At 36.0% G+C, this 24,995-nt stretch overlaps 1 protein-coding gene across 1 annotated transcript; it reads right to left on the reverse strand.

Moving 5' to 3' along the window:
- Nucleotides 1-1,659: 1,659 nt before the first annotated feature.
- On the reverse strand, nt 1,660-17,946 carry LOC150109994 (monocarboxylate transporter 12-like). Its single transcript, XM_090390494.1, has 4 exons — nt 17,332-17,946; nt 3,136-3,279; nt 2,081-2,968; nt 1,660-1,883 (listed from the first exon to the last, which is right to left on the reverse strand). Exons 1-4 carry the CDS (start codon nt 17,513-17,515, stop codon nt 1,771-1,773), a joined length of 1,329 nt encoding a protein of 442 aa, XP_090246620.1. The 5' UTR covers nt 17,516-17,946; the 3' UTR covers nt 1,660-1,770.
- Nucleotides 17,947-24,995: the final 7,049 nt, after the last annotated feature.

Consider the following 24,995-nt stretch of genomic DNA (forward strand, 5'->3'; position numbering starts at 1 on the left):
CCCCCTTTTCTGCCTATCAACCAATTTCTGCAACCCACAAATCTTCAACCTGTTCTCGTAAGGTTCGTTCCATAGACCAGCTATCATCTTGGTCACTCGTCTCTGTATCCTCTGAACCTCCTCCCCATCAAGAAGAAACCTAGGTGCCCCATATCTGGGCACAGCAGTCGAGATGGGGTCCCATCAAGGCTCGATAAAGAGAAACAATAACTTGCTTATCTCTGCTCGTCAAAGTATTCTTCAGTAACCAAGTGATCTGATGAGCTGATTTGGCCACTTTTGCTATGTGCCCCCCCTGAACTTTAACTCCCTATCCACCAACACACCCAAATCTTTGATTTCATTAACCTCATGGAGTATAATTCCACCAGTGTGATCTACTGCTGCTAATGTTTTCACCCCAAAATACCTAACCTTACACTTTGTTACATTAAGTTGACATCCATTCTTAGCCCAGTCCCCCAATCTATCCAAATCATCTTTCAAATTTTGACATCATGTGATTTCACTATTGCTTTACCCAACTTGCATCATCAGCAAATAAATGAACAGTTCCTCTAAGATCCTTTTACCATATAATTAATAAACAAATTAAACAGTTGTTTTAATTAAATCATATTCAATCATGGATGCTACCAAGCATATATTACTTACTTCAGTAAGAATATTGTGCAATTTTCAAAACATTATCATTTCAGCCATTTGAATAAAGACGGAGGTCTCTGATATTATGCTAAAACACAAATAGTTCTGAAAAATAGAAATGCTTCTGTTTGTTCAGGAATTTCTAAACGAACTTTGATGCCAAATCTGTATTTCTGGCGTTAATGCACAAATCATTAAATTTAGACAATTTCAAAACGATGTTTTTTTTTTGTTTTTTTTTGCCTAACGGTGCTATTGTATGTTGCATAGGTGGAATGTTTTTTTTTTTTTATAATGATAGGTTCGTGGCCTAGTTCACATATTCTTTCCAGCCATCTGCCTGTATTGTTTTGAATGATTCTGATGTTTAAATGTGCCAATTGAATTTTAACTACAGGTAAAAAAAAGATTACTAGTGATGGATCATTAGTAATCTTTTTTTTTTTTTTTTTGGCTGTACATTGTGCCTTTCCTTTCATTTATGATATCAGATACAAAGATCTTACAGGTGATGGATCGATTTCTTTGTATAAAACCACCGACTTTCCAAGTGCAAATGAATGTGTATTATTCCTTGCGGAATTTAAAATTTAGACGAACGAGTTTGGGATTAAGACCGAATCAGCTAAGATTATGAATATTATGTCTCAAAATTTTGTGTGCGGCTATTCTGAAATCCCTTGTATTTTTCTGGGATTAAAACACGTTTCTGGTAGGAAATGCCATGCCACCTCTGTACAAAATAGACAAACACCTGTCAGGTGTCCTTGTAAAGGTTCTTGACCTTTACAAGGACATCTGATATATATATATATATATATATATATCAGGTTTTGTATATGTTTAGGCCATATGCTAATTTAGGGTACATATGGTTCTAATGTAGCTTTGGGAAGCATCGTTGGTAATTCATATTGTATGGAGACAGACAGACAGAGAGAGAGAGAGAGAGAGAGAGAGAGAGAGAGAGAGAGAGAGAGAGAGAGAGAGAGAGAGAGAGAGACTAAATCCAAGTACGCAATCGCTTTCACTTTCATGCTACATAGCTGTCTTACTCTTTCTTGTAGATCTGAATTCAACTTATACAAAAAATTAAGACATAGACTTAAAGAATTCACAGCAGCTTTAGGTCTTTTGTTGTTTCCTAAGACAAATCAACATTATTCCTCCTAGAGTCGTAATGACGCTCATGGTATAGAAGAGTCCATCATAGCTTTTTAAAGTGTCTCTGAAGTAGCCTGTAAAAGAAAAAAAATAATGAAATGTTCGCTATTTTTTTTTTTACAATTAACATTTAATCAAATATACAAAACGACCCTTAATCCTGTTGTTATACCTCCCATGCTTAATAAAAGAGACTATTTCTTCGACTCAGTGGGAAAAAAATCAAGATAATAAAAACAAAAATGAAAGTGCACAAAAGTAGTCTACTTACCAATTAGAACTGGTGATAATATAGCAACACATCCGTCAATAAACCAACAAAGACCAACTGACAGGGCTAATGTCTCTTCTCCCAAATATTCTTCAAACAGAACAGGACAGAAGGGTATAACACAAGATGTAATTCCGTACACAACGGACATTATCAGTAGGAAGATATAGCTCTGGGCAATAGCAATGCAAGCCATGTCTATTCCAGTTAATACCAAAAGGAGTATAGCAAGATTTTTCCTGCTTAAAAATCTTTTGTCAGTAATCCATCCAATAATAAACTGAAAGATGAAGTTTGATAAAGAGGAAGCGAAGACGAGAAATACAGCAAGATTCATTGTGATGTTTTTATCAGTGGCGAAGTCCACTATAACAGTATGATAAATGGTTCCACCAAGAGCTTGTGCGTTGAAGCAAAATGACATTATAATGAATGTTGGTGAAGTTAGTAGACTACCTATGATTTTCAGTGTAGAAGTTCCGGACGTCAAACCTGCGGCTGAAGAGGTATTGATTTGTACTTTGTTTTCTTTAACATTAGTTGTTTGCTGTTGATGCGTAGTAGATGTTTGTTCAATCACTTCCACGTTTATGGATTTTTGTTGTGAGAACTTGGATTCCTGTGTTTTGGAACCATTTTGTACACAAACATCTGATGGCTGTCTCATAACAATTCCTGCTATTGCTACGTGCATTGCAGTTCCACCAAGAATAAGAAATGAACCTCGTAATCCATAGTTTTTAATAAATATATCAGTTACGGTTGGTAATATGAAGCCTCCAAGGGACTGCCCAGAGAATACAATTCCCAATATAGTGGACTTCATGGATTGAAAATGTTGAGTGATTGTAATAGGAACCGTTATAATCAGCAAACCTCCTCCAATTCCTATAAGATAAAAAAAAAGATTGATTTAACTGAGTTGAAAACCACCGTTTAGAAAATAAGTCAAATTTAAAATAAACGCCATCCACTGCCTCTTGGTTTACTTATTATGTCGTCAATTTTTCTTTTTTAATTTTGTTTTATGCAACACACTTAATAATTTTACTTACCGAAAATGAATCCAAAAAAAGATATTAACCAGACTATGCTGTTTGTAAATACACACATTGTTAATCCTAGTACAGCTATTAAGCTGCCAACTAGTGCCACCTTGCGAGTTCCAAATTTATGTACCAACACTCCGCCAAGAAGGGCTGCAGAATTGAAGAAAAATCATTAGTAAAAATTTTATATCAGCAAATAGTTAACTATTCTATATATTATTAGTTAATATATAGTTAACTAATAAACTATATATTAACTATTCTATATACTAGTTTATATGTTTTATAAAATTTGTTATCTGTATCTAATTTTATATAGTTGCCTAGGCAAAACCTGTAAAATGACAAATGCAGTTCAACAACACTGATTTTTGGAACACTCCACATTATGTCTCGTTTGGAGTACAAGCGAGAGATAAAGCAATTCTTATTATATTTCTACAGAGTATTCCATAACCTAGCGACTAAACTGCAAGGTCATACAATGGAACTCATTCATGCTATCTGAATTATTCTTAAATATGTTTGACTCGTTTTCTTGTCGGAGGACCCCCACCTATAGGACAGTGTAGCTATCATATGCTGCACATCTGCTTGAGCTCGCAGACTATCAATAGGGAGTTCCACAAATATTATCCTCTTTATGAAGTCTCCCAGATCATGCAAGATCTACCAAAGGCTGAATTGCAAATACCCACAGACCTACTCAAAGCTTTCAGAAGATTATCTGCAAACTTTGGCACCAAAAGACTGCCTTCACTAATATAGACTCCTCTCCCCCACTTTCAATAAATATCGAAGACGAATCGAACTTCCTCTTAATCCAAAAACCAGAAGATGGATTTCTTTGTTAGAAATCCAAGAGGCACATTTTAACGATCATAAAATAAAGCTTAAAAAACAACAACAACTGATTACTCGGATTAGGTTGGCAATTCTGTTGGTCAGTACTCCCCCATGTACTAAAGCCCTCACTGGGAATAATGGATATGGTTTAGGAAGCTCTTAACGCACTATGGACCACTAATTTATTCAAAGAGTTGCGAGTCGCAAACAAACTGTATGTCCACATGATAAACTGAATAGATTTGATATGATTCTAAGCTTCGGAATATAAGTACAGTCTCTTTCTTCTTCTACTTTATTAGCTTTTTCCCATTGTTTAATTTGTTCGATATACTTTTGTCAAGCGAAATTATTATAATTTCGAGTCCTAGGCGAGATTCGAACATGCCTGGGCATTTGTGCTAACCACCATGGTGAGCACTAATACTATATGAAAAGAACTCCAATTACTTGGTTTCCATGGAAGAGAAGCGGTACACAAGCCGAACATCACAATAACAAACAAGGCGGCTCGTCTGACCTGGTACAAAGAGCATCTGAACTGGTCAATTGACCAGGGGAATACAGTACTCTGGAGTGATTAATCAAAAGTCACACGTTTCCACTTTGATGACAGAGAATAGAGGCAGTCTGGTGAACGCTTGTTGCCAGTGTGTTGCACCCACAGTAAAGTTTGGCAGTGGAGGAGTAATGGTGTGGGGTGCCTTCAGCTGGTTTGGAATGGGACCACTCGTCGTTGTCAGTGATTCTATGAAGGCAGCTCAGTACCTTGGAATTCTGAATAATCAGATGCTGCCTACACTGTGAAAGTTTTATGAAACAGACCCGTGCTACTGTCAAGACAACAATGCAACATGCCACAAAAGCTGCAACTGTTATGGAGTGGTATGAAGAGATGAGTGTTAAAAGACTACCCTAGCCTTCCCAAAGTCCTGATCTCAATCTCATTTAACACTTGTGGGACGAATTAGAGCAGCGATTGAGGTCCAGAGTATTTCCACCAATGTATTTTGGTACATTGGTGGAAAGTCTCCTTAAAGGGTGCAGGAGGTGATCAAAATCAAAAATGGATGTAATTGATTTTATGTTTCTGCTGGTATCAATTGTATATATATATATATATATATATATATATATATATATATATATTTGTGTTTATGAAATATATATATATATATATTTTTTTTTTTTTCTAAGCTGGCACATCTGTCATACGTATCCATGTGAAATTGCAAGTTATTTTATCGAGTAGTTTGTTTTATACAGTTGTCTGAAGCAAAAATGCTGTCTGTATGTATATATATATATATATATATAAAAGTGCGGTTATAAAATTCTTTGTAAAAGAAGGTTTAATGCCAAAAGAAATTCATTCAAAGTCCATAAAAGTTTATGAGCATTCTTCTTCTTCTTCATTTTCGACAATTAAGAAAATGCCGCCGAGTTTAATCGTGGCCATATCAGCCTTGAAGATGATCCATATGAAGGACGTCCAAAAAGTGTAACAACACCAGAAATCATCAAGTGCACAATATGTTATTGGATGACCGGCGAGTCAAAGTGCCTGAAATTGCTGAGACTATAGGCATTTCAAAAGAACGTGTAGGATATATTTTGCATGAAGAATTGCAAATGAAAATGTGCAAGATGGGTTCCGTGCTTGCTCACAACAGGCAGATCAAAAACGTACTCGCATGAAAATCTTTGAACAGTGCTTAAAGCATTTTAACAAGAATAAAACTGATATTGTGCGTCGATTTATTACTATGGATGAGACTTTGAATCACCATTACACACTAGAATCCAAACAGAAGTCAAAACAGTGGACAGAAACCGGTTGTTCATCGCCAAAGAAGAAGACAAAGTCGGTTCCATCAGCAGGAAAGGGCATGGCATCAGTGTTTTCAGATGCTAAATGTATTTTGTTTATTAATTATCTTGAAAAGGGTAAACCAATAACCGGGGAATATTATTCCTATCTTTTAACCAGACTAGATAAAACATTTCGTGAGAAAAGACCCGGTTTGCAGAACCATTCCATAATAGTTGATGAAGGATGATTTTTTTTATATAAAAATTATCTTTTATCAACAGAACAATGCACCTGTCCACAAAGGTGTTTTGGCAATAGGAAAATTAAGGGATCTGCACTATGAATTGTTGGACATCCACTCTATTCCCTAGATTTGGCTTCTAACTTCTATCTCTTCCCAAAACTAAAACTCTTCCTCGCTGGTGAGCGTTTTTCTTGGAATCAAGAGGTGAATGCAGCTGTAGAGGGGTATTTTGCAGATTTTACTGAGAACCACTACAGGGACCGGATAATGGCGTTGGAGCATCGTTGGAATAAATGTATTAGTCTTAAGGGAGATTATGCTGAAAAATAAAAATAATTTTGAAATTATAATTTCGTTTTTTATTCTTAAGCAGAGAACTTTTCAGAACACCCTTTCTATTGGATTTGTATAAGATGGACGACCCACACCTGATTGCGTTTGGTATCATAAGTCTTGAAAAACTAATAACTGGTATGAGACCTAACACAGAGAGTCAGTGAAACTAAATTATAAAGGGAGGAATGGTGTGAATGTGAGTCTAAGAGGGACAATGTTATGTAACTGTGTTATGAGTGAAAAGGGCTTTGTCATGGAAATGTTGACGAGGAGAGAACATTTCGGGTTTGTGTTCGTCCGGTTCGGACCAATCACATGTGTGCAAAGATGTCTGTATGTGTACGGCATTAGAGAAGAATAGAGATCTGCAAGTTGTCCAATTGCGTCAGACAGACTGCAAACAAGAATATGCTAAAGAACATGCAGGTAGATTATTATGTCTGTACACGAATGCTAGGAGTATTAGAAACAAAGGAGTGGAGTTTTTTGCCTTAATCAATATGTTGACCTCAGATTGTAGGAATTAGTGAGACCTGGCTATCGGAACCAGACCTACTAACTGGTATCGAGTGTCAAGGGTACAGTATTTTTAGCAGGATAGAAAGAGAGAGGATAGGAGAGGAGGGAGCGTGCTGCTAATGATATCGGATGACTTGAATCCAGTTAGAGTTGAGACCTAGGATTGTAGCAATATTTCATGCTGCAGTGAATTTGAAGCCATCTGGTGTGAGGTGGAATCTAACAAGAGCAATTGCATAGTGGGGTGTTGTTACGGACCTGGTGGATCGATTGCTAGTGACGAAGAAATTCATCACCAAATAGAAAAGAGTAATCACATTGGGTGACTTTAATTGTCTAACTATTGATTGCGTGGCAGTAGAATCTTGTGAGAAGAATGAAAATGCATTTATTGAGCTGTTGCGGGACAACTTCTCAAGCAGCATGTGACAGAAGGAACTCGAGGGCAAAGAGTGTTAGAATTGATTATAATGTCAGAGAGCGTTTCCGTTAGCGACGTAACTATTTTGCTTCCGGTTGGTGACAGTGATTGATCATGCGGTACTCATTTGAGAAGTCTCTAAGTTTATCAATGTTCCCTTCAGAATGTTCCCTTCCCTTCCTTTACATGTTGATCTACAAAGAAGGAAATTATGACCAACTGAGGAGTGTACCGAGTTCAGCAGAATGGGATCGGTTGCTGGATGGGCAGTGGGCAGAATATGGACAGTGCATAGGAAGTGTTTAAACAATACTTAAATTATGCAATATTAGAATGTGCCCTGAGAGTTCGAAGAATAAATAGTGTAGGAATCAAATCGATGTGTAATCTTATTGAGCAAGAGATTCGTAAGAAAAAGAAGATTTGAAAGGAATACCGTTTGCATAAGGATGACGTCCGTTATGAACATTATAAGCAGCAGGCTAGAACGGTCACAGCTGTTGTACGGAAAGCAAAGTCTGATTATGAAAAGAAACTGGCTCTGCGTGCGAAAAACAACCCACAAAAATTCTATCGATATGCTGCAAGTAAAAGAAAGAATGAATATGAAATAATAACGCTTCTAAATCCAGACAGTGTTAGGGATACAAAAGCAGAAGAGGTTGTTCAGGTACTGAGTGCCAATTTTGTTAAAAGTTATCAATCTGGTGTAAGCAACATTGAGCTCACTGTTATCTCTTCTCTAGATGAAGCAGGTGTGCTAAAAGAGTGTCCATATGAACTGGCCATTTTTTTGACCAGACTGTCTAACATGAGTCTCAGAACAGGGAAGATTCCTCAGGAATGGAAGCAGTGTATGGTAATTCCATTGCACAAGGGTGGTGCAAAGATCGATGTATCCAACTATCGACCAACTAATATCTCTGGAGTGGTGGTGAAGGTTTTGGAAAAACTGGTTAGGGCGCACATTCAGAAATGGGTTGACGGTGTATCTTTACTTTTCAATGAACCACATGGGTTTATTAAGGGAAGGTCATGTTTTAGCACCTTGCTCACATTCTATGACAATATTACCATTGAACTAGACAAGGGGAATGGATACACCATGACACTTTTGGATTTTGCTAAGGCTTTTGACAGAATACAGCATGGCCGACTGCTGCATAAATTGGAGAAAATGGGTTTGGGTTATAAAACATTAGCATGGATAAGAGGATGGCTGACCGACAGACATCACAAAGTGGTATACGGGGGGAGGGGATAACTCGTGGTTGAAGGTAACTAGTGGTGTACCACAAGGATCAGTGCTTGGGAAGGATATGAAAAATGACATACAGCTATAAGATAGGTAGGGTAATCAGGAATGCTGTTGATATGTATTACTTGCAGAATGATTTGAATAGGCTGGAATTGTTGGCATGGGAAAATGGGTGTCAGTTCAATGTCAGTAAATGTAAAGTCATTCATTTCGGCATGATTAGATATCCAATGTCATATTATATTGGTGGGATTTGGCTAGAATGAACTGATGAGAACAGAGATCTTGGAGTGTTAGTAGATAAGAAGTTGAAATTCAGAGACATCTGGCAAAGATTACGAATACAATTCAAAAGACAATTGCAATGCTGAAAAGAACGTTCACATGTAAACATAAGGATGTCATTTGCCTCTTTACAAGGCCTTGATAAGACCTCACTTGGACTATTGAGCGCAGGTCTGGTCTGCTGGTTTCTGTTGTGATTCTGATATATTGGAGAGAGTACAAAGGAGAGTGGTAAAAGTGATTTCAGGATTGTGGAATACTGATTATAAAGACAGATTAAGAATTTGTAGACTGCAGACTCCATCAAGCTGGAAAAAGAGGGGTGATATGATTAAGACTTACAAACTTCTGTAAGGCTCATACAGGATTTCATTTGATGAAAATTTTCAATTTATGGAGGGTGGGGAAAGGACATGTGGGCATCCTTGGAAGCTCAGAATGAATGCCGCTAAGAAGGGGGTTCAGGCTAAATTTTTATCTCAGAGGTTGGTGCGTGATTGGAATGGATTGCCATTGAATGTTGTGAGTGCAAGCAGTGTGAATGAATTCAAGAATAAGTATGATAACTGGTCTGTGCAGTATGTGCAGGGGGTGCTGCAGTTCAGCTCGTGCATAGGCACTGACGAACTGCAGCACCCCTAATTTTTCTCGATATATAAATATATTTATTAATTATTTATATTTGCTTGCGATATTTAATCTTATAATCAACAATCCTATACAATTCTCTTATTTTGTATAAAAAATAATAAAAATCCATCTTGTAGCACTTAGGAGGGCGAAGGACGCTAGCAGCACTGTGTTTACCATAGTGTCATATTGCTACGCCATAGTGAGATGCGAGCTATTAGCCTAATGCGGCACTGTCTGTCGCGAGATATAAAAACAATATAAACAACGGTGGAACCCCACTGTTGTTTATATGCAGATTGCGCCAGTAGTGGAGTGATGAGTAATGAGATCAAAGTGCTTATCGTGTTTACTCCGTCTCTTTAAATATTTGGACATTACAATTAAAGGATTTAATTGTAATGTCCAAAAATTGTAAATCCATTCGTTTAATTAAAGGAATGGATTTTATTTTTAAGTAATTTTGAATGATACCAAACTGTATAATTTTATCGATAATAAACAATATTTTTTCATATTTAATTTTTTTTACATTTTTACCATAATTTTGATATTTTATCCAAACAATATACACTGTACTTACAGTGTGTATGTATATTTTGAAAGTTGCATCATCCCCACGATTTTGAGCTACGAACCGCCATTGAATATGTGGCCTCTCTCGATGAATCTCTGACTCCATGGAGGTCTGTTTTAATAATAATAATAATAATAATAATAATAATAATAATAATAATAATAATAATAATAATAAAGGTGAAAGATAATCACAAACATCCATGCCCTAGGCGGGACTCAAACTTGCAGCCTTTTGCTAAGCTAACCACTTGGCCATCAAGTGGCAACATTCTGTAATTTATAATGCATAATAATTTGCATAATAATTCATCTTACACTTGTTTATATAATTTGCATTGGAACATTTCACAACTTATTGCCATGGAAAGGCAATAAGAGAGGTCGGTATCTAGCATATCATAGAGAATGGTGTTGTTATAGTTATCACATAGGTGAGTTTGCAAAAACCGGAAGCGCATCAGTATTCCATGGATGATTATTTTCAAGATAGTATTTTTGAAGATTCATTCTTAGTTATATGACATTGCATATCTGAGCCACTGAATTCTCGTTGTTTGATAACACATTTCTTTCCCTCTTTCTTTCTTTGTCCCATAGCCCACATAAGACAGAGTAGTATGAGCAGATATTCCTTAGAGAAACCTTCAATATCTTATGGACAAGTTGAATTATGAAGAAATATAGATAAACAGATGGAAAAAATAATTTTGGATGGTTTACTATGACCAAATGAAAATTATTTGGAAAATACACATCGGGATACTTTGATTTTATTGTTCCACCGAGTATAAAAATTATATAGCATCACTGAGCTCTACACGGTCATGTATTGAAACGTTATGATCACTTACCTAGTAGCATAATCGTCTTGCACCCAACTTAGCACTGTCTCTACTGAACTACAAAAGGTGACGTAAGGTATTTGGGTCAAATAGACAGAATAACGTCCAGGAGGTGAGAGACTGAGCGATGGACTCGCCTCGAATAGCGGATGCTGCCTTCCACACGATTTCACAAATGTTAGATGGGATTCAAATCAGGAGAATTAGGTGGGTACAAGGAATGATTGTATATACTCTTCTAACCCATGTTTTTAGAATGCTAGCCTTGTGAAATTGGGGAGTTGTGTTGTTAGAAACGTCCAGATCCAACAGGCTGCATTGTCTTCATATATGATAATATCTGGTCAAGCAAATCCCCAGATGGAAAAAATAATGCACTATACTTAATATTATATTGAACATTATTATATTGAACACACCTTAACCGTTAACAATTAACGGTTAAGGTGTGTTCAATGAGGATAAGAAGATTCTGTGATGTCCATGAGGCCTATTCAATACTGGTGATCATAATGTGTTGAAATATGAGTGTATTTATAACTTTAAAGATATCAAATTCAAAGTACGTGTAATGACCATAAATAAAGAGGAGGTGTTCAGAGCGCTGTAGCGAAAAATGTATTGGACGAAATGTTTCAACCAAACTTGGTGTAAGTTGACTCTGGAACAAGGGGTTTGATTTACAGAAAATAAAAAAAAGTACTAAAAGTCTATCACCAGGGGAAATTTGGTGCTGTAAGTGCTTGATATTTGCATAACTCACTGTTTCTAATGACGAGTTGGTGGATATAAGGCAGACCGAAACGGATGCGCTTCATTCTGATATGCCTGAATTGCTATGGATCTCACCTTCCGAACGTGCCTACTGATTCGTTCGCCTGATCTCAATCCCTGTGACTTTTGGTTGTGTGCCCTCTGAAACGCGTGATGTATGAAGGACATACTCCTGAATAAGTAATCTTGAAAGACAGAATAACGCAGCATGTGAAGCAAATCTGCAGATGAGTTGCTTTACGCTGTAGAAATGTTATTCGCAGAATGCATTTCTTACAACATCTGAAACGTATAGAACAGTTCTTCGGCCATCTGAGGACATATTGAGCCACATCGGTAAGTTATACAAACACAAAAATCAATTTATTGTGTCTCTTCCAGTCATTGCTGTTTATTTAATCCCACACTACAGACTTATAGTGTCAAATGTCCCCTTATCGCAGGCAGAATTTTGTATTATATGTTATCTTCTGTAAATCTTAACTCCATGTTCCAGAGTGTATTTGTTCAATTTCGACCAATACATTTTTTGCTACAGGGCTCAGAAAACCTCCTTTTTAATTATGACCATCCTGTATATCAAAGGCAATGGCTCAATTATCTCCCCCAGACTTTTATATTGCAAAGACTTAGATGGTAAAATAAAAGGAAGAACAAAAATGAACACCCTTTAAAACAAGTGTTTAAGGAAAATCAATAAAGAAGCATGGACTGAAATGAATACTAATGGGGTGTTCAAAGAAAATTACACTATCATGTTTCAATGGTAGTAAGAATGATAAAAAATTTAAATTTTATGGATATGTATATAGAATGCCTATTGAAAATTTTCATAAACCTTCGAAAACGGAAGTGTAAAAGGAAAGATAATCTGGGAGAGCAAGAAGAAAATGGTTAGAAAGAATCAAGAGCGCATACTTGAACTGAATTCGAAATCTAAATATCTCGGCTACAACCAGCCTGGCTAGAAAGCAGTTATTCATAGCCTCAGTCCACTTTAAAAGGATGTTGATGACGATGACGACGACAATACTTGTGACTTTGACGATTCACTCGTAGATTTTTGGTAGGTTCACTACTTTGTACAGTATCAAATATACAGGGTTCCGTAAAAAGAACTCTGAGGTTTCTAACACAAGTATTTTATATTTGAACCACTATACGATGATATTTTAAGCATATTCGTGGAGTAACAACATTCAAGTTATATATATAATATAATATAGTTGTAATAGTTCAAATGTTGTCCGCCAGATAACAGCGCTAACAGACAGCTGTACAGACGCTAAGTGCTGCAGTAATGGCGTCGCCAGAAGACCAAGCACAGTGCATGTTATGTTTCACAGAAGTGAAGTTAGTGACAACTGTTCAAAGAGATTTCAGGAGGGGAGTATGGTAGGAATGCAAAAGCATCCCTAAATGTCATCAATAGTTCTTGGAAACAGGAAGTATTTTATAAAGGACACTCATCAGGTAGGCCTACAAGGCGGAAAACCTGGAACGAATTCGACTGTCTTTCCAGCGTAGTCCGAAACGTTTTGGTTCTTAGTGTTAGTCGTCAATTAGACATTCCTAAGAGCACAGTGCATGACGTTTTTCACAAGTGATTGAAACGTCATGCTTATAAACTGCAGCTTTTTGATTACATCCAGCCTACTGATAGGCAATCAAGAGTTCAGTTTGTGATCACTATGTTAGATCTCATTCTGAACATGACAACTACTGAAATCTCCACAACCCCTCCTGAAATCTCCACACTGCATGGGCGTCGACAGAGAGGGGGGGGTTCAAACGGGCCCTTGCCCTATATTAGTTACTCGATCCCGTGTTTAACCCCCCCCGGATCAAACGGGATCGAGTAACCCGGGTTTAACGAGTTTGACCCGGATCGAGTAAAAAATTCCACAAATTATAATCGTAAAAGTGATTGAGATATGTAACCTTACATTCTCGACCATGGGACGCTTATATATATATATATATATATATATATATATTATAAAGTACTGAATGACTAGAACCGAGATTTAAGTAAAAATGTTTTAATATAAAAACACGACTAGTTTCGGCTTGTGACAGCCTTCATCAGGTGACATGATAAAAAAACAAAAAAAAAAGAAAAAACACTAAAACACTGAAGCTTAAATAAACTATGAACATTATAGAGAGTCTTTGTACATAATTGACATTAAATCGTTGTGGTTTTATTTAAAGCTCTTCTTTCGTTAGTTGTATTGTTTGGAAAGTGCGTGCTAGTAGCATCTCATGAACGCCAGTACATGATTACAGCTGAATGACAATCAAATCTTACAACAGACAGAGAGCCAGTGCATTATCAAGTCATATCCTTTTCTTGGCTAATCCTAATGATGAAAACCAAAGTCACAAAGTCTGCTGGGAAAAATCTACTAACATCTTCCGTTGCAATGATGAACTAGAGAGAATAATCGTGGAATCTAGAGAAATCATCTTCAATCCTGTTCATCTAAATAATAACTTGAGCTACAACCTTCCACATGGACATTCAGCTGTAATCATGTACTGGCGTTCACGAGATGCTACTAGCACGCACTTTCCCAACAATACAACTAATAAAAGAACAGTTTAAATACAACCACAACGCGATTTAATGTCAATTATGTACAAAGACTCTCATGATGTTCATAGTTTATTTAAGCTTCAGTGTTTTAGTGTTTTTTCTTTTTTTTTCTTCTTTCTTTTATAATGTCACCTGATGAAGGCTGTCACAAGCCGAAACTAGTCGTGTTTTTATATTAAAACATTTTTACTTAAATCTCGGTTCTAGTCATTCAATTCTTTATAAAAAATATGTATATTAACCGAGTTAATGATCATTCTTTCACACACACACACACACACACACACACACACACACACACACACACACACACACACACACACACATATATATATATATATATATATATTCATTTTAATATAAACTGACTAAAAAACCGAGAATTATAACAAATTGAGATTTATTTAAAAACGCAACATGTTTTTGTCGGGATTGACTTCAACAGGCGTTAAGAACATAGAAAGCTATTAAAAAACGCTGAAAAAAACATTGAGACACTCTAACGCTATACAATTATAAAGCTATAATATTCGACTGTAAATTACAGTTATTATGAACTTGAGCTATAGTCCGTGTTAGAGTTCTATTGTTGTACACTTGTGCGTGTGTGGAACCACGTGAACTCCAGTATCTGATAGTAGAGCTGAAAGAGTCAGGCAAATTATAGCTGAGATTATTATTCATATGAAGAGGGTCCAAGGTGATTTCTTATGACTCGACAATGCGGCGTTCTATCTCATCGTGGCAAATATGTAGGTTTGAAGTTGTTGTCCAATTTACTTCATGTTGGCGGCTTTCGTTGTTCGTGTTTATCGAAAACAGGACATGGCCTGATAGGGCAGTAACTCTGGTTTTTTTGTAAGTAATGTCTGTCTGGTGTTCCGCGAGACGTAGTTGGATAGATTTCTCCGTTTGACCATAGTAATGGTCAAACGGAGAAATACCGCACTGAGATATGACTTTGTATGGTTGTGTGATTGTTTGTAGTTGGTGAAACTTGATCTTATTTTTGGAAGAGTCGAGAAGCACGTTTGTATGTTAAATTTCTTTAAGATTCTACTCAGTTTTTTGGATAGTGTGCTGATATATGGCAAGGAGATATAACCTTTGGAATCGTCCTGTGTCTCTATGTTGCTACGTTGACGGTGGGATAATTGTTTGTTCATACATTTTAAAGAGTAGCCATTGCTTTTAAAGGTCCATTTAAGATGTTGTAGTTCTTTTTTTAGTTCTTCTTCAATCTAACAGTACAGATCTTGAACGATTCGCAAGAGTTGATATAATACCCAACTTTTGCGCTTGATGCTGATGTGAGGACGCATGCAAATATCTGTCCGTGTGTATTCGCTTTCTAAATATAGAGACATTTATTGAATCAGGCGTCTTGTGAGTTTAACATCAAGGAAACAGAGGGAACTATTTTCTTCAAACTCCATGGTCAATTTGATATCTTGATGGAGGTAGTTTAAGTGGTTGAGAAACCTGTGAAGATTCTCAATACTATGCTCCCATATGAGGAATATATCGTCCACATATCTAAGCCAAATTCGCAGTTTTAAACTAAAAGATGAAATTGCATTTTGTTCAAAATCCTAGAAAAAAAGGTTGGCTAATAAAGGAGAGAAGGAGCTTCCCATAGCTAATCTATTGACCTGTTTTATAAAGTTTACCTTCGAATTCAAAATAGCCAGAGTTTACACGTGTAATATCCTAATATATGCTACATAAATTTCTGCTTCAAAATGTCATAAAATAAATGTTATTGAAAACCCCAGAGTTCTTTTTCCGACACCCTGCATATACGAGAACCTCGTGTGTGTGTGTGCATATACTGTATTTAGTACTGTACTTGGTATCCCTCAATAACGAAATCGGTTAATCTTTTTATTTTTAGATGATTAAATGCACATGCAAGGAGATGAGATCCAACTATGGCTTATTTTGGCTTCTAATGATCATATGCTTTTTCATACAGTTTTGTATGCTTTATAATAGATGCGGAGCCCAATTTACTAATACAAGGAAGTTCGCTCTCACTAAATAGTGGCTGATGGGTTAACGCTTTGGAACTTAATGAACGTCACTAGGGGTATGAATATGTATGAAATGGACTTAATATATTAACAAGGATATAGTATCATTCTCTGTTCAAACAATTATTAACAAAGAATAACATTTTAATTAGTAGTATCGTTTAAATCTGCATAAAACAACTAGTGAGTTAAAATCATTCTATTAATGATATCACTTTTGGAGTTCATTTGCCGCGTTTCTGATGGTAGGCGACATTTGTTCTTCGCTATTATCTAGTAATAAATATAACCTTATCAAAGATTGAAGTAACTTCTTACACTTAGGTATTTATGTGCATATAAATTTTGTTTTTAATTAGGGGATAAACGGTTCCCTTCGGGTGATCTTGTTTTGTTCAAGATATTTTTGCAACTCTGTTAATTCATAATTAGCATTTTAATAGATATTACTATTAAAGAAATAATTTTAAATAACTATTAAGTAAGATAAAGTGCTTATGAAGTATTAAGAAGGCAGTTAGCTAACTGAGATGAAATATCTGTCAAAGCAGATATTAGCATCCGCTGTTATCTACATTTATTCCTATTTCTTTATCCCCAAATGGGGTAGGTGCACTATTTTAATTCAAAGTAACTTTATAAGACTATTTGAAGATTACATTTCATCCCGCAAACAATTATTGATAGCGATCCAAAACTATGTCTGCCTTACTCCCCACCTCTCTCTCTCTCTCGAAAATCTTAGTTCTTTGTTTTTTTATTGTTATTATTTACAGGATTTAAAACTCCAATTGGGCAGGGTATGTCATGATTAATACTTCTAAAAAGGTTATAGTATCAGGTAAGAATCGAAATTACAGCAAATCAAATTTTGGACGTAATGATTTTGGAATAAGAGAAGAATAAATGACCTCCTATGGTACTTGAAGAGAAACGTAATAAATTTTCATGAAACAAAGTCAATTATAATTAGAATCATTTCTCTACATGATCTCAAACTACTTCGAAACTGTGATTACTTACATGTCAGCTGATATACGCAGGGATACACAATGTATGGCCATGAGGATATTTCTCTGGACTCATTGAAAATTGCAATGGTGGCTACAAACAAAACGCTGCTTGTTCTGAAAATTCCAACGAAAAAGAAGGTAATAAGGAAACACGCCAAAATCATCAAACACTTTGAAATATTGTCTGCTATCATTTTATCTTGATGTTCATAAGGTAGGCGTTTTTATAAATGACTTTAAAATGAACTCAGTTAAGACATGATGAGAAGCAAATAGTATGGAGACGATATGTAAATCACTTCAATTATTTCCACTGACACAACATATTTTAAAACTCCTATACACATAAATACTGTGGTAATATTTATGTACAGAACATCAGTTTTAATGATATTTCTTGTCGCCTTTAAGTCGCCGTATCCAATAGACTGATGAATAAAATGTTATCTGAATTCTGATAAGGGATAAGAATGCGACCACACCTGCAAAATACTTTGATTCTTTAAGTACATATTTCGGATGTTCGTTAAAATGCGTTAGCAAAGCCGTATGTGCGTTGGACGGACAGCAAATTATCTCTTGTCATAGACATAGAAAAGAGACAGCTTTACCACATTTCCCATAATGTCACAAATGCAGCGCGTTCACGTGCTCTCTAGTTACGTATTCATACTAATAAAACTCTAATATTGTCTGTTCCACTCCAAGTTAAAGTGATATAATTTATACATACCTTTCGCAAAGAGGACTGATGCAAATGTCCTTTTCAATCATGTCTTTTTGTCCCGCCTACAAGTTTTTTAAGTATTTCGAAACCTTACACGCTATCTCTGTTGCGAAACTTCTTTGTGTACAATAACCGGGGAAGAAATTCTTAAATATTGCTATGTAGTTTCCCTCTGCAGGGAGCAATCTTTTGTCTATTGCAAAATATATTAGATTAACGAGAGGGGGAAGTAAAGAACATCACATTAGTGAGACATTAGTCATTTATATTTGTCGATATGTTAAATTAGATTTGAGTATAAATGTTTGACCGCAAGATAGTAGGTAAATCGACGAATAATAGAGAAAGAGAAAATTGCGTATCTCTATGGTAACGGTTATCGTAATTTAAATTAAAGCAAAATAAAATACATCTTAATTTACTCCATTGGTTAATATTTCCACTTATTTATTTATATGGAATTTCCTCCCTTTTCTCCAACATCTCTATTGGGGGCGAGTTGAAACCCTCTCGGGGGAGGGTAAGTATTTATGGCTGTAGATTCATGTGTTCACGGGGGCCGGTTTGCCTGTTGCGGGATGAAAAACCCCAGATGAACTGGGCGAAAAAACCTGCTGTCCACGCCCAAGACCGGCTAACTTGGCTATGGCAGATCCTTAAGCTCCTCAGGTCAGCGACGGGAATCGAACCCATAACACTCCTTCCTAGACATATGGTTGCGAAGCGCATAGCCACTAGGCTAACCGCGCGGACAATATTTCCAATACGAACATACTATGGTGGTTGTGCGGCAGATGAAGTAAGCCATAAAAAATATCAATTTAGGAGGTCAAACACTGTGTTTTTTCCATAGAAAACGATTTTAATATTTTTAATTTGAAATTACTGAATGAAAGTAGTTTATACGCAAATACGTTTATCAACCAAAGTAATTCGTGTTAGACAAATTGAAGAATACATGTGAATTTTAGGAAATCTCAGTTTTTTCCCTTTCTTTTTTTTGGGGGGGGGGGGCAAGAAAGTTCATTACTCTGAACAAAACACCTTCGTGTTCATAAAATGAGAATCCCTCTTCCTCATTTTACACTGACTGAAACCACTTTGTAATGTTCTGCATTTTTCTTTCTTTTTATTTTTTTTTGCTATAGTCGGTGAAAAAGGACGCCACTTTAACTGTTGCACTGCGCTGTGGAAATTTATTTTCAACTGAATTATTCACTCTCGTGTACGTATATATGTAGGTGGGGGGGGATTGATATACATAACAACAGCTGATGAGTAATAGTGGACATCCGTGTCTTGCTCCTGAAATTATATCACTATTCTTGTACTCCCTTTAACTGCATCCTGATAATTTTCAATTTAAATGCAGACTACGTATTACTGCGTATAATATCCTCTTTCAGTCTTGCTTCAAAGTAATTACTCCAAACATCTACAGTATCTTTATATTCCGTTTCACGACTCTATTTTTATTTTTCATATTTCATTATAATCTTTTACAGCATTTTTGACAATTTTTAATCTCATCTCATTGCAGTTAGCCCATCGTTTTTGGTTAGGTTCTTTTACACGCACTTTATCCTTGCTATACTTTTATATAACAAATTAAATACACTTTGGTTTACTAGGGGGGGAGATTTCAATATGCTATTTCTTCGTTATCTGATTTTCTATCCTTTCGAATGACTTCACAACTCAGTTCCTCTACTGAATCAGTCCATGTTTTCTTCAAAACATTATACTAATTTTTCAAAGGTTTCTTTTTCTTTTTTGCATGATTAGTAATTGTATATTTCTGATGTTTCTAATTGAGCCTTCAATTTATATTAATTTTAAAACTTATTAAATATTTTTGCTTTTCAATATGATTTTTCGTTTTATCACTTTCAATACTATAAGGTCAAAACTTTCTGTTTGTAGCCAATAAACTCTGCCCTGAACCATCGTGACGATATTATTATCAACAATATCATAATCAATTACACTTTTGATTCATTGTATCTTCACTCCATGTGAATTTTTGAACATCTTTATGTTGTATTCATGGTGTGAGCAATGACGAATCTATGTTTTGAACAAAAATCCAGTAGGCTCTTACTATGATTATTAGCTTCGCCATGTTCTCTCCAATTTTCGAAACCTTTTCTATATTCACTTTCTGATGTTTAGATCAACGACAAGAACTACTGTAGCTTTTGCTATTTTTTTTATATCAGTCGCTTTCTCTAACGACTCGATAAAAACAACCACTTTTGTCTCGGTGGAACTCTTTTGTTGAATTATCACCAAAAATGAGCCCTATTGTTCAATTCCACATTATAAAATTTGCCCTCATCACTCTTCTTTTTTGTCTTTCTTGAATACTCTGGCTACTCCATCCATCCATTTTCGGATTACTGTTGCCCGAACAGCACGTCTTATAGTTATTATTTAATAAAATTGCATCTGCTTTGGAAGGTTCGCACTCCTTATTGTTGTCTTTGTGACAGTAATTGTGTCAACAAAGTACTTATCTCATTTTTCTACCATTTCCACATGTGTTCTGTTGATGTACCTTATGCCGACGATATCTATATTTAATCCTCCTCATGTGTGTTAGCTAATCTCTCACTTTTCAGCCTGGTTCCCTGAAGATGACAGCCAGTGCATTCTTTAATAGGGCAAGGCCCCAGACAACATGAACCTTCTTTATTTCCTACTGTTATCTTATTCCTGGTTTAAGGTAGCACAAACTTGACGACCAAACTACAGGTTAGACGGGTAAGTCCAAAGATGACTACCCTCATTATCCATTAACAGGGGGAGGGGAGACACTTTGATAACGAGGCTCATCAGCAGAAGATGAATCGAGTTAGGTCAGAAGTACGCTGGGTTTCATCCCTTAATGGCTGTTTAGTCTCCTTCATCTATTCTTTAATGACCGTTGGTACTTATGGAAGCGAAAATTTGATTACTGCGTTTTATAAAAATTATTACGGAGGAAATTGGTTCATCTGTTTTATTAATAGTTAACATTCCACTGGTATCCAAGGTATGTGAAATTCTGGTTAAATGTCATTTAAATATGCTTTTACAGCGCTGGGCTTTTGAAATATGATTTGACACAACCTCATCGATTACTTTATAATGGATTCGATTTCTCCCAATTTCCAATCTTTTGTGCTGTCATTTTGAGTATTTATCTATAAAGATGAACAAAGGACTTGATGGAATTCGAGGAATAGCGAAATTCCGTGTAAAATGCAAATAGGCTCAGTTATATATACTTGAAAAAACTTATTTAAATTAATCCACACACACACACACACACAAAGTAGATCCAACGGTGAGGACAAACTGCTGAAAACCGGTATTAAAATGCTATGGAGTATTTGCCATTGCGCAGACTAAGCGTTCTGAGACCTGCAATAAATTTCACCATCATACACGACACTGCAGGGGGGGAAAACCATCTGTCCATTGTGCTCTAAAGAACATATGTTCAGCGATTGCCCACGAAATAAGTCCGAGATGAATTGCATAAATTGACAAAATCACAACAAGCAGGCCAAAACCAAAAACGACTGCAAACACATGGCACTGAACAAAGACTTCCCGACATACAACTACTACAGACAGCCCAAAATTCAAAACATATTATGGAAAGCAATAATCAAACTTGTAGAAACAGCACTACTTCCCTGCATGCCTACAAATAAATCTATAACGCTCTATCAAGGCTGTCAATAACTTAACAGAACTCATAAATAGAAAAAATATAGGACTGGCATTAATACAAGAACCTTACAACATCAACAACAAAATATGCGGTTTTCTAAGTAATTTCAAAATATTTTCCAAGGGATCTGAAAGAAAGTGAGCTGCAATACTGGTGGTCAACCCTGAAGTTGAGGCAATATTAATTTCTCAGTACAGTAACGAGGAGTCGGAACTTATCCAAATTATATTTAGGGTAATTAAAACTTTTGCAGCAAGTATCTATCTAAACTATTCACACTGACATAAAATATGACTTCGAAAAAAATGGGCAACATCGTGGATTTTACCATCAACCACCGTTTATTTATAAGAATAAATAGCAACTTCCATTCGGTTTTATGATTTAACGAGAGCACAAACAATAGAGGTAAAAATTTGGAAGGGTTCATAGCTCAAACTCCCTACACATACTAAACGACGACAGTAACACTCCATCATTTGAAAATACCAGAGGAGGCAGCTTCATTGATCTGACACTGGCACACAACGCTATTTTACCCCGGGTTTCTGAATCGAAGTGTGAAGAACAGGAAAGCTGTTCTGATCATCGCATATTAAGTTTTAATATCAGTAACAAAAATATAAACGGAATAAACAACACAAACCATCGCATTAACATCAAGCACTTCACAAATAACACAAATCTAGAGATATTTGCTAAAGTATTAAAAATCGAATTTTCATGCCTAATCTCAGAACATCACTTTAGTGGGATCAGCAAACAACAGCTCAGTTTAGACAAGAACCTTGCCATCTGGGCATCAGAACAAGCCGATATAGACTTCCTCGCTTATGTGGTTTCATCAGGTCTGAAAAAATCCAGCTACCAAATAATCAGAACAACCAAGAAGTTAAACATCGAAGGAAGAAAATCAGTACCTTGGTGGAACGCCGAATTAACAGTCCTAAGAAAACGTGTTTACACACTCATACGACTATATCAAAGAACATACGATAACCAAGATTTATGAGAGGGCAGATGAAACAGAACTATTACAGTATAAAGCCAAATACACCTATCAGTCCACAATTACAGACGCGAAAACATAATTATGGAAAACATTCTGTACTGTTTCAAGAATACCGAATACTTGGAATTATTATTAAATTGGAATTATTTAATTATTATTAAATAATTAATTATTAAAACGACTACTTATTTACAACTAAAGAAATCGAGTCAGTATTAAGATCAATGGATCCAAGTAAAACTCCTGGAGAGGAAGGAATAATTAGAGATATACTACTAAGTGCGTTTGTCGATTTCCCCGAATTCATAACAACAGTTTACAACGAATGTCTAAAAAGAGGGCGATTTCCTTTAAAATGGAAACGTTCTAAAATTATACCCATAATAAAATCAGGAAAAGAAACTTCCGACGAAATTAGCAAATGCAAGCAAATCATTCCCATAAACGTTGCCTGGTAAGGTGCTAGAAAAACTTCTGATAAACCGAATAATGCACTATGTCTACTTATGAAACCTATTAAGCAGCAATCAATACACATTTATACCTAAATCCAGCGCAGTAGATGCAATTGTGGAGGTAAAATTCACCGAAGACAATCTACAGCAAAAAAAAAAAAAAAAAGACTTACTATTGATCACCCTCGACGTACAAGGAGCTTTCGATGTTGCGTGATTGATTGATTATGGCCAGCCATAATCAATCAATCAATCAAGAGATATAAAACTTACAGTCTTCCTAAACAGAGAAGTTCTCGAGGTAGCCAGTGAGCTAAAATACCTGACTACCTAACTAAAATACCCTAGGTAATAATAGACGAAAAATTTACCTTCGACAAGCACAACTCGTATGTTGCTGAAAAAAGCTTACAAATTGTAAACCTTCTAGCAAAGTCGGCAAGGACTAAGTGGGGATTAGGCCTACGAGCGCTGAAAACAGTCTATACCGGAGTTATACTACCATCAATATCTTATGCTGCAAAACATTCGCTAAAATCAAAGACAAATCGACAAAAGCTAAATAGAGTTTAACGCCTTATAACCATACGGCGTTAAACGTACAATTAAAGGATACAGGACAATATCTTTCAAGGCAGCTTCCGTTATTACAGTTCTAACACCGATCTGCCTGAAAATACAAGAATTAAATCCAGGGGTGTAGTCCCAAAAGAAATAGTGCCAGGGCTCTACCTTGGAAACAAAAATCCAGAGCACAAAGTGTGGCATTATTATTATTATTATTATTATTATTATTATTATTATTATTATTATTACGTCAGCTATATAGCAGAGAGATTGCCTTGTTTTCTGAAACGAAAATGACAAGCGCCGCAAGCTGCTATTTTTTGACCGAAAGCTGGAAATGCATTATAAGTCTCATTATTATAATTCTTATAATTTGTTATAATGAATTTAAACATTTTGGTAGTTTTAAAAAAGTACCAGGGCGTCGCCCTGCCTGGTCCGACTACACCCCTGATTGTATCTCTAATATACGAAGTCACTTCCGGAAAATATAAAGAAAATTCTAACATTGATCCAAATTACTACTAACGTCCGCTTCACTACAGTAATTGGCCTCACCCAGCAAAGAAAACAAATATTAAAGAGAAGGAAAGCTCTGAAAGTGACGAATTCCATTTATTCACTGACTGAAGCAAAACTGGAGAGAATATCGGCTGTTCTTTCGTTGCATACGACCATTATACAAGAACGCTGCTCTAGACTGCATCCCTCTCTGTTCCAACAATCAAGCAGAACAACTTACTATAGTTCATTCGCTTATTTATCTCCAGGAATTAGAAGTCAACACCTCTCATCAAAAGACAGTAACAATTTACGGCTACAGTACAAGCACTATAGACAGCATAAAAAACCAGAACAACGATATAGCGTTAATAGAACAGACAAGAAAGTTGGTTTGGAATCTCACTCTATCGGGATGGGAAATCAAGTTCTGCTGGGTGAACGCACATACCGGCGTTAAAGGAAACGAGAGGGCGGATCAGTTGGCTAAAGAAGCGGCTAAAAACAAGTTACCAGAAGTACTCGAAATCTGCTATAAAAACACTTCAGAAGTGTTTTTATTATAACAAAAGAATTCTTTCCTAGTATCAGAAGCAGACTCCGGCTGAAAAAACACGCCATTTCTTCAGGTTTAAAAACGCCACTAACGCGACATGCAAAACTAAGACACTGCTTATTCAGATTATCCTGG

The sequence above is a fragment of the Typopeltis vanoorti genome, chromosome 1, assembly GCF_054136105.1.
Source record: "Typopeltis vanoorti isolate ZY-2024b chromosome 1, IOZ_Tvanoo_1.0, whole genome shotgun sequence".
Taxonomy (NCBI): Eukaryota; Metazoa; Arthropoda; class Arachnida; order Uropygi; family Thelyphonidae; genus Typopeltis; species Typopeltis vanoorti.